The sequence below is a fragment of the Podarcis gaigeae genome (genome assembly GCF_964106915.1).
Source record: "Podarcis gaigeae genome assembly, chromosome: 18".
In the NCBI taxonomy this organism is placed as follows: Eukaryota; Metazoa; Chordata; class Lepidosauria; order Squamata; family Lacertidae; genus Podarcis; species Podarcis gaigeae.
The window spans coordinates 12,198,755-12,210,056 of NC_139696.1; the positions used below are offsets into that span (position 1 = coordinate 12,198,755).

At 47.2% G+C, this 11,302-nt stretch overlaps 1 protein-coding gene across 2 annotated transcripts in view; it reads right to left on the reverse strand.

Annotated features, from left to right (window-relative positions):
- Nucleotides 1–10,852, reverse strand: part of SHD (Src homology 2 domain containing transforming protein D) — a 39,383-nt gene extending 28,531 nt beyond the window's left edge. For both annotated transcript variants that reach the window (XM_083720115.1, XM_083720114.1), the window contains exons 1-2: nucleotides 10,492–10,852; nucleotides 8,383–8,879 (exon numbers count right to left, since the gene is read on the reverse strand). In XM_083720115.1, the coding sequence (XP_083576241.1) occupies nucleotides 8,383–8,721 (339 nt within the window). In that variant the 5' untranslated portion in view covers nucleotides 8,722–8,879; nucleotides 10,492–10,852. The remainder of the gene's footprint in view (nucleotides 1–8,382; nucleotides 8,880–10,491) is intronic.
- Nucleotides 10,853–11,302: the final 450 nt, after the last annotated feature.

The following is an 11,302-nucleotide window of genomic DNA, read 5'->3' on the forward strand; positions in this document are numbered from 1 at the left end:
TTTTGGGCATTGTCGGCCAGAGGGTGTTAAAGAAGGATCGGACATTTTTTATGTATGCAACAACAGCAGCAAGGATACTTATCGCCAAGCACTGGAAAACCCAAGATTTGCCCACACTGGAAGAATGGCAGATGCAACTGATAGACTATATGGAATTAGCAGAAATGACTGGCAGAATCCGAGACCTGGGAGAAGAGGCTGTGGAGGAGGACTGGAAGAAATTTAAGGACTATTTACAAAAATACTGTAAATTGTATGAGTGTTAAGAAAGATGTAAGATTATTAATAATATGGCACCATTAAGATAGTTAAAAGAAGTATGAAGATAAATGAAAATATAAGAAAAGACAAATTTTGGATAAATATTATGCTAAAATAAAGCTTTTAAGGTTTGGGTAAAACTATCTAAAATTAGGGACACAATATTGGAAATTATAATATAAGAATTGAAACAAGGTGATAAATTGCTGGGTAAAGTTCGAAAACTTAGAACGCAGGAACGAGAGATGTGAGGAAGTCCAAAGAAGTGAAGAAAATGTGGATATTGAAAAAATTATATGTTATTTTGTTTGCTTTTTTGTTGTATTGAGAAAACCTTTAATAATTTTTTTTTTTAAAAAAAATAGAAACACAAGAGCCTGCTGGGTTAGGGCAATGGCCCATCTGGTCCAGCAGCCTGTTCTCACAGAGTCCTCATGCAGGACCGAAGCGTGAGAGCAAGACTCTCCCCTCCTGCAACTGGGATTCAGAAGCATTGCTGCTTCTGACTGCGGAGGGAGAGCTCAGTCCCTATGGCCAGTAGCTGCTGATCCCCTTCTCCCACCCCCAGCCCCCTCCCACTCATGGTCTCCATCCACTGGTCTTCAGAGATGTATGTGGCCTCTGACACTAGAGCAAAGAAGAAGAGGAGTTTGGATTTGATATCCCGCTTTATCATTACCCTAAGGAGTCTCAAAGCGGCTCACAACCTACTTTCCCTTCCTCCCCACAACAAACACTCTGTGCGGTGAGTGGGGCTGAGAGACTTCAGAGAAATGTGACCGGCGCAAAGTCACCCAGCAGCTGCATGTGGAGGAGTGGAGACGTGAACCCGGTTCACCAGAGTCTACCACTCCTAACCATTACACTACACTGGTAAAAAGATAAAGGAAAAAGACTCCTGGACAGTTAAGTCCAGTCAAAGGCGACTATAGGGTTGCGGTGCTCATCTCATTTCAGGCCAAGGGAGCTGCCATTTGTCCACAGACAGCTTTCTGGGTCATGTGGCCAGCATGACCAAACTGCTTCTGGCACACGAAGGACCGTGACGAGTGCCAGAGAGCACGGAAACGCCGTTTACCTTCCCACCGCAGTGGTACCTATTTATCTACTTGCACTGATGTGCTTTTAAACTGCTAGGTTGGCAGGAGCTGGGGCAGAGCAAGGGGAGCTCACCCCGTCACAGAGATTCAAACCGCCCACCTTCCAATCAGCAAGCCCAAGAGGCTCAGTTGTTTAGACCACAGCGCCACCACGTCCTGGCACTAGAGGTACTACTCCTCCAAGAATTTGTCTTAAGCCCCTTTCAAAGCCATCCAGGCTGGTGGCCATATATCTTGCGGAAGAGAATTCTACTGTCTGTCTTTGCCCTGGGTGAAGAAGTCATTTCGCCCTGAAACTTCACTGCATGACCCCACTGGGTGCTAGTAGGATAAGAAAGGGAGAGAAATGCCTCTTTATTCACCTTCATGGTGTCCTGAATGATTTTACCTGCCTCTTTCTGCCCCTCCTTCCTCACCTCTTTTCCAAACTGAAAAGGCCCCCGTGTTGCCACCTCTTCCCACTGGTGAGTCACTCCCCCACCCTGCATCATTCTGGCTGCCCTTTTCTGAACCTTTTCCAACTCTGCAACCTCTTTTTTGAGGAGCAAATGCCAGAACTGAAGACACAGTATTCCAAATGCAGCAGCGCCACAGATTTGTATTAAGGGAATTACGATATTGGCAGTTTTATTTTCGATCCCCTTCCTAAGGAGCGAGGCACCCGACATCCCTGGATTTGTAAGGACTTAACCTTCCTGTCTCTGCTGTAGATTTTGCTCCCTCCTTTCCCCCAAAATGTATTGGGCTCTTTTATTTTCTTTTTCTTACAGTCCACATTTCATCTTATATAATGTTTGCTTTTGGGGCTGCCAGATTATGTGAATTGCCTTTGTGTTAAAATTATTTACAAATAGAAAAGACAATAAAAAGAAGTTTTAGAAAACAAACACTGCTGCCAGGTTCACTGGAGCGCCTTTTAAAAACTGATCAATAGATTTTGAACCAATTTAATTAATCAGCTAAATGCTGCAGTCCTAATTTCCTTGCTACACCACAGCTTCTAAAATAGGAGCTGCCATTGCCATAGGGAGAAGAGTAGATCACAGCCTAAAGGAGCTAGATTGATTTTCTTCCTTAGAGGACTGGAAAAGTAAGGTCTTGTGGCACTTACCCAACTTCCTGTCTCTGGGGGGGAAGAAACAGGTTCAGCAGGTTTATGTGTTGTTTCCCAAAATGTCCACAACCTGTTTCCCCCAAAGAATACTGGAACTGTGGTTTGTCAAGGGTGCTGGGAACTGCAGCTCTCAGAGGGGTAAACTACAGTTCCCAGGATCCACATGTGGTGTGGATGCAGACGAGGTATGGAGACTCTCCAGATGTTGCCGGACTGAGCCCCAATTCCCACCAGCCCCAACACACCTGGAAGGAAGAAGTCAGACATCTGGAAGGCCACAAGTTTCCCCATCCGTGCTTTAGAGTAAGAATTCGCAGAATACTCCATGTCTTTTTAGAAAAGGTGAAAGGCTGCGTGGACAGAGAGGCCTTGCAAACTCACTCCTCTCTCTTTTGGACCATGTTGCAGATTTTCTTTCCTCAGTGACCACTCGAATCACCAGGTCAGGAGCATCCAGGACCCTGCGATTTCAGGGCCAAAACCTGGGACTCTGGCGAGACTGCTGGTGGCGTCATGGAGGAAGGTCCACACACACTTTGCAACCCAGTTCTTGTCCTGTGCTCACTCCCACTCCTAAGCTCCGGAGAGGGAGGCTCATTATGACTCCTCCTACCCCATGAGAGAGTTTCCCCCACGAGAGAGCTTTCCAAACTTTTCATGTTGGTGACACACTTTTGAGATTTGCATCATTTCATGACACAGTAATTCCATTTTACTAGCAAACTGGAGGTTAAACCAACCCTTTTCTAGCCCCTGGAGGAGTGCAGGGAGTGTTTGTGCAACACACCTAACACACTGCAGCCAACACACTAAGTTGTTGCAACACACAGTTTGGAAAGCTCAGGTCTATGCAATAATTTGCAGCCAGTTCCTATTGGGCTGAAGATTGCAAACTGCATATACATCCTTCTTGAGGATGATAATGATAATCTCACCCATGTGGAGATTCAGACCACCACCACCACTATCTGGAGGGGGCCAGCCAAAACTGGAGCCTCCAGGTCAGTCCTGAAGGTCTAGCCGCCCCTCTCCCCTCCCCAGCTCACGATGTGCTTGCCTGCCTTTGCTAACAATAATGGGTTCAATGCCATTTATATGCATTATCACCAGCGAAGGAACTGTTATGAGTGAAGGGCCCAAGGCCTCCACTGACATTTTAATTAAAAGTGGAGGGCAGGGCCAGTAATGTTCCTTGCAAGTTAAGAAGCCGGTGTTTGAGAAGGTGATCAAAGCGGATGCCAATCCTGGCCCAACTGCGCTGGCTGCCAATTAGTTTCAGGCCCCAATTCGAAGTGCTGGTTTGAACCTCAAGGACCGCCTCTCCCCATATGAACTGCTCTTGCCATCATCCTCCGAGGCCCTTTTCCATGTGCCTCCTCCACAAATTGTCTGGAGAGAACAGGGCCTTTTCCACAATGGCTCCCCATTTGTGGAATGATCTCCCCAAGGAGGTTTGCCTTTGGCTGATTGACAACTGATGCCCTTTTGAATGTGATGTGGAAGGGGGAATTATTGGTTTGTTTTGGTTCATATTTTCCTTATATACTTTGCGTTTTTCATATTGTAATTTTACGTTGTGGACCACCCTGAGATCTGCAGGTACAGTGGACACTCCGGTTGCGAACGTAATCCGTGTGGGAGGCACGTTTGCAACCCGCAGCGCCACGTCTGCGCACCCAAGGGTCGTGATTCAGCGCTTCTGTGCATAGCGTGATTTAGTACTTCTGCGCATGCGCAAGCACCAAAACCTGGAAGTAACCTGTTCTGGTACTTCCAGGTTCAGCGCAGTGCGCAACCCGAAAACACACAACCTGAAGCGTCTGTAACCTGAGGTATGACTGTACAGTGGTACCTCGGGTTAAGTACTTAATTTGTTCTGGAGGCCTGTACTTAACCTGAAACTGTGCTTAACTTGAAGCACCACTTTAGCTAATGGGGCCTCCTGCTGCTGCTGCACCGCCGGAGCACGATTTCAGTTCTCATCCTGATGCAAAGTTCTTAACCCGAAGTACTATTTCTAGGTTAGCTTGTGTGCTTCCTCCTCATGGAATCATAGACATACAGAACTGGAAGGTGCCCTGAGAGTCCTCCACTCCAACCCCCACAACGCAGGAATGTCAACGAAAGCATCCATGACCGATGGCCACCCAACCTCTGCCTGGAAACCTCCAACAACGGAGAGTCCACCACCTTTGAAGGTTGTCTCTTCCACTGCCAGGCGGCTGCCACCATCAGGAAGTCCTTCTGAATGGTCGCTCAGAATCTCTTAGTTCGGGTCCCAGCCTCTGGAGCAGCAGAAAATAAGCTTGCTCCATCTTCCTGTGACAGCCCTTTAGATGGGTCTACTCTGAGTCAAATTTAATTAGCTGCAGACCGTGAGGCTAATGAGGACACAAAGTCCACAGGGGGAAGGTACAAAGAGGAGCCTGTGATCTTCTTCCTAGGGTGCAAAATTATTTGTCAAACACCTGCCTCTGCCTATCTGAGAGATATAAAGATTGGTGAGGGAAATCCCTCCAGGGCAATTAACACCTCCTGTGAATCACTGCTGTTCAAAAAGAGAAAGGAAGAAAAAACCCACAGCAGCTTAGCTGAAAATGTTCACTTGGCAGAAAAGAGAGAGAGAAACCAGAACTTTGCTTTAATTGTCTATTTTCCCTGCCTCGCACATTGCTATGCACACAGCCCTCCTGGGATTACTGGACGTGGTCAAGAGCATCGCCTCAGACAGGGCACTTCGTTGCATTTCCGGCAAGGAAGCTCATTGCATGCCTGCAGCCCCACTCAGAGCAATTCCCAACAGCAGAGTTCTGGAAGGATCTCACACAGAGCCAGCTGGGAGGAGTGGCTAGAGAGCTGGCCAGGCTGGGAGAGGCCTGGGTTCAAATCCCCTAACTTGGTCATATGGCCAACTTTGGGCCACAGTCACCCTCCCCCAGTCTAGGGTTGTCATGAGGATAGAAAGAAGGAGAGAGCCACTCCTGACATCTTGAGCTCCTTGGAGGGAGGAGAGTGGGACACAAATGTGACAAATTAACAACAAAATAAATAATATATATGGATCTGAATGACTGATATGATAAAATCTGGCATATAGCCTTGCTGAGGGAACTCTCTCATCAGCCGCATGTGACAAGGGGGAAACAGAAAGAGACCATTTGTGGCCATTCAGTCTCCATTCAGTCATTCATTTATGAGAAAAGGCAAGTAAGAGGGGACTTGATAGAAGTTTAGCCGTGGGGAAGAGAAAACTGAGAGGTGACATGCGAGCCATCTTCCAATATCTGAAGGGCATAGAACATGGGTCAGCAAACTAAGGCCCGGGGGCCAAATGTGGCCCAATTGCCTTCTGGATCCGGCCCACAGACGGTCCGGGAATCACCGCGTGGATTGGCATGGATCTGATTCTGATCGTTCGGGCTGTGCCATTTCCCACCCCACCCCACACCCCCACCCCGTGGCGGCGCCTCTTCCCTCCCTCCTCCTGGCTTCTCCCTGCCCTGCCTAGAGCAGGAAGGGGGCTGGGTTTTGTTGGTGCCTCATCCCTCCTCTGCCACCTCCGCCAGTCCCTGCTGCTTGCAAGACACAGGAGCCACGGCTGGCTGAGCACCCCTCTCGAGCCCCTCACTGTCCCTCATTCACCCCCCCAAAAAAATATAGTCCGCCCCCCCACAAGGTCTGAGGGACAGTGAACCGGCCCCCTGCTGAAAAAATTTGCCAACCCCTGGCATAGAAGATGAAGCAATTTTTCTTCGGGGGGGGGGGATGCAAACCCAGGGATTCACGAAGAAAGAGATTCCAACTCAACATTAGGAAGAATTTCCTGCTGGTAAGAGCCATTTGACAGTTGACAGACACAATCAGAAGGTAGTGGACTTTTCTTTGCTGGAGGTTTTAAAGCAGAGTTCAGACGCCCCTTGGGGGTCCCATCCCATTTCTATTATCCTAAGAGGCATCATCTGGCAGCAGTAGTGTTTTTGGCTGCTCTTTAACCACAGTTAGGAAGGTCTCCCAAGGAAACGGCCTCCTGCTGAATCTTTAGCACAGCAAAGATATCTTTCCTATTCCAAAAAGTAAAAACCAAAAAGGAAAATGGCCCACCTGTTTCAAACGGAGGCTACTTTTCTTCTAGATAATGGCAGGATTTTTTATCACGCACTTATGCCTCAACCTTGAATCAGCTGCAAACCTACAGAACTTTTTATGGCTTCAAAGCCAAAAGGGATGCTAGGAATTGTAGCTTCCTGTGAAGGCCCAGAGCTTGCAGAGAACGCTTGAAGCAATGGCAGAAACCAGCTTCCTCTGCTCCTGTTTAAACCAACCCCGGGTTTAAAGCCATGAGGACTAGGATCTTACTTTCAGGGGAAGGGCCATCGCTCAGTGGCACACTTTGCATGCAAGAGGTTCCGGACTGGCAGAAAGTGGTCTACACAAGGTTCACATGTCTTTGCTATAAACCGCAGTTCAGCACAGCACCTGACAGAAGCAAGATTTGAACCCAGCTCCTCCTGATTTCCAGCTGCGATGCTACACCACCTTTTCAGTTCAAGCTTTTCTTGAGGACTAGAATCCTAAACAAGTCACCAGCATAACAGCTCATCCTAAGATTGGCTGCCTCAGCTCTTGATGACCGGAGCATCTGCGTTGTTGACCTGCACGTCTAAATAACCTGCCGTGGATCAAATTTCACAGACATAACTTTTTCACACCTCCTAAAATACTTTTTTTCTGTTTAAAAAATAAATTGACTCGTACATGTATACAAGGATCCGTCATTAATTTGCCCTGGGTCACCACTGCATATTTTTTTGTCCAGTAGATTTTTACTGATGCTTTGCACACAGACAACCCAAGGATCCTGGAAACTATAGTTTAGCAGTGTTTGAAATTAGCCAGGCGCCAGGTGCAAAATGCTGGCTTTCAACCACTTCTGACCAAGTGAAGATGCCCAGGTGCCAGGATGGCGCCTGACCTCTATGCCATCTGGGGATCCCTGGATCGGGACTGTTTTCACACACTAGAACCCCATCCTGTAGAATTCTATCCATTATATTTTATTTGCACAATCGGAATGAATTTCAGGAACCAAAATGCTTTTTCTGTGCAGCCTGAGCAGGAGCAGTGAACAGTGTTATAGTGAATTGTTGTCACTTGTCTGCCCTGCTCAGAGCTGAGAAGCCTATTCCTGCGTTATGAATGGTCCGTGTCACCATTAAGAAAAAGAGGTTGGAATAGGCCAATAGATATGTGAACTGGATAAAGTGAGTTTTCTTCTTTCAGTTCGCAAAGCTCTTATCCTACCTCAAGGTTGTCATCTGCACCAGCCAGATGTTTAACTGAGAATCAATCACAGTCAGTCCATCATTTGAAAAATAAGATTTTAGAGTCGTCTTGCCCCCAAATGGTAACTAGACGTTTAATTTTGCTTACTGAAACTTATATATCTGAGTTTTTTTACACTGGTTAAGGGAATTGTAGCTTGGGGTAAACTACAGTTCCCAGGTTTTTATGGGGTTTTTTTATTGACCACCACCTTGGGGAACTGCAAGGAAGGCGGTATAAAAATGCTTCCATACATGAAACAGTTAAGTGCCAATCATCAAAGGCCTGGTAACCAAGTAAGATTACTTGTCTGTGTTTGAATGAATGCTTCAAAGCCACCCTTTGAATTGGAAAAGTTAACTTTGTAGATTTCAGTCCACCCTTTGGCATTCCCATAAACACACCATTTCTTACACCAAATCACTTCCGTAGTTATGAGGACTAGAAACTTAGTATTTTGCGGGGTGGGGGAGGGAAGGGAGAGAGACTTGCAAAAATTAGGATGTGCAAGATTGCATTTAAGAACCGTACTGCAAAATGGCACAGATCTTGGGGGTTGCTTGCAAAAGGGGCCTTTTCACATACCTGATCTGGCTGGGTTGTCACCTCCTCAGCCGCCAAGAGGGCTTTGCTCCTGTTCAGGTCAGAAGCTTCCACTTTGATGAGCCTGTGCTTGGGGGAGCCATACTTCCCTTCCAAACTGATTCCTGCAGCAGCAGCAGCGCCAGCAACCCCTTTGTTTGGGGACCCTTCTGAGTCCGGATCCGGTTTCCCATTGCCATCTTCGTAGGGATCCTCAAAATCCAAGCTCTTCTGAGCTCGGTAGGCTTTCAAGATCTCACTTTCGGTGTAATCTGGTTTGGGGGGCTGTGGGGGAGACCTCCTGCTCCCAAAACTCAAGTAATCCTTAAACCACTTGGCCATTTGTCCCCCTTACCCAACAACAAAGCCGCTGATCCCTCTTGGCAGAAGACGCCAAGCCTGGAAGGAGAAAGGAGTCGCAAGCGGCCCCCAGCTAATCCTTCATGGGTCAACGTGATTCATAATCCCAATCAGGAGTCGTCCGCCTTGTCTGCACCTGCCTTTAAGAGATGGGAGAGGAAAAGAGCAGCAGTTCTGGGGTTATTACAATCTGAAATATACCCAGTTGAAAAAGACATTTTGGCTTTCTGTAATCCTGTGTTCTCTGTAATCCGAGCGTGTCTGATGGTGTTGTGAGGGCGGGGAGGGGGGACTGAAAGCAACCTCAACCCACATGCCATCAGCTCAGGGAGGAATTACTCCTGTCCTGGGGGGAAATAAGATATCTGGAGCATAACTGAGGTTAGTGGCTTAAGAGGCTGACCTACAAATCAGGAGACTGTGTGTTCATTGCAGATTTGGGCAGGTCATTATCTCACCACCTCCCCCACTCCAAAATATGACCTGCCTCACTGGGTTGTTGTGGGGATATGACTGACATAAATCACTCTGGACAACCGGGGGGGGGGGTGTGCTCCAAAATGTGGTCCAGGTGCCAGACCTCATCTCTTCTGCCCAGGTCTGGCCTGCCTTAAGCAAACTCTCAACCTCCTGCTTGGAAATATGAGGACCATCAGACTTGCTGAATGTTGTTGTAAGGATCACCAAAATAAATACACAGAACCTGATGCATGCAAGTGACTTTGAACTAGAAGTTTTGCGATGCACTAGCCATTTCAAGTCGAGGTTTCTTGCACAGGAAAATGATTCTGATGGATCTCACCTCTGGGCTTTTAGGTATCAATGCCCAAATGGAGGCAGAGGAGACACACTAAATGGTTATTTAGTAGGGAAATTAATCACAAGGCCCCCCTCCCCCCTCCCCAGAGACCCACATTCTCAAGCTTTGCAAAATATAAAGTTACATCTCTGCTGCCTGTCTCAGCCAAAGTTTTTTTTCCTCTCCTCAAAAATGTCCAAAGAATGAGTTTTATATTTGGGGAAGGGGCTTTGAGGGGGGGCGTTGAGATGCATTCAATTCTAACTGAAAATACTGTATATCAAACCAACCACAACACACACACAAACCAACCTTCCAAACACCACAGTTTGTAATGGACACACCAGAAGAGAAACTCCAGTGAGCTCACTGGGGCTTACTCCTGAGTAAGCATGCAAGAGAAGCAGGCTGGTAGCAATCATCCTAGAACTGAGGGCGGCTTACTTCAGAGTAGATCTGTTAGATTGAGGAACCCCCCCCCCCAAGACGAGCACCTCCACAGACAGCCTCGTTTGGGTCAAAAGGTAGCTCCCTCCCCCAAAGAGTTTTAGGATTGTAGCCAAGAAAATTTTACTCAGAGTAGACCCACTGAAAGTAATGGGCCAAAATTAGGCATGTGCCTTAATTTTAAAGGGGAGACTCTGAGCAGGACCTTATTTACGAGGCAGGATTCTAGACGCGTCTACTCAGAGGTGAGCCCAGTTGAACTCAGGGCTTTTACTCTCAAGTAAACTGTAGCCTTAATCAAAATTCCTTTAAAAAAAAAAAGCCCTAAAAGGGGATTAGGATACTAAGGTCTTACTAAGGTCGTTCTGACCTACTCAGAATCAAGTCCCACTGATTTCAATGGGGTTTACTCCCAGGTAAGGATCTGTAGGATTGTAGCCTTAATTTTTAAGTATTTACTTTGTTCAGAATGAATGGGGGGAAAGAGAGAGAAATAAGACATTTACCAGTTTCTTTTGATCCGAGGGGAAATTCAGCCAAAGGTGATTTTCTGGGGTGAAAACATATTTATAATTCGAAAATCAAAACAAACGCCGCACCATTTAAGACCTCGTCCAAACCCCTTCCAGGATCAGCCCGTCCTGTTCCTGCGGGTCCAGGCACCTCCTTCAAGTCCATTCACACAAAGTTGAGGAGTTATTCTTATTATTTAAAAAATAAATTTGTAGAGGAGATCAAAACGACCGTCTTCTTTCCCCTTCTTTGTCCGTACCGGCTCTCCTAGTTTTATACCCCCCCCCCCAAAATGCAAACAAAAACCTTCCTTTCCTGATTTATGTCCCCTGCTAGCAATATTCGTTGGGGGGCGAAAATGAAGACGGATCCAATTAGCTCCTAATCCGGGCAGACCCTCCTGCAAATCAAAAGCAACCTTGTCCCACCACTCTGCGGAGAGGCAGGCCAAGGCACACGCCATCCCATAATTTTGCTACTCTGTGGCTGGTGGCGCTTCCATTGATCTGTTGCAAAGAGAGCCCAAAACAAAACACACAAAGCGAGAGAGAGCGAGAGAGCAGGGATCTTTCTTTGGAAGGGAAGAAGAAAAGATGGGGAGGAAGGAGGGGGAAAGAAAAAGAAATTAAAAAATGCTCCTCAGCCAACCAACCCCCTTCGCAGGCTCCCGCCCCCCCCACCCCTTTTCCGAGGGAGATCTGCAAAAGCTGGTCTGGAGAAGGAGAAACTTTCGGCTGAGCGAGCTGTGGTTCAATATTTCGAGATGCCTTTTTTTAAAGGGAGGGGGAGCCTTACTCCGCTGGG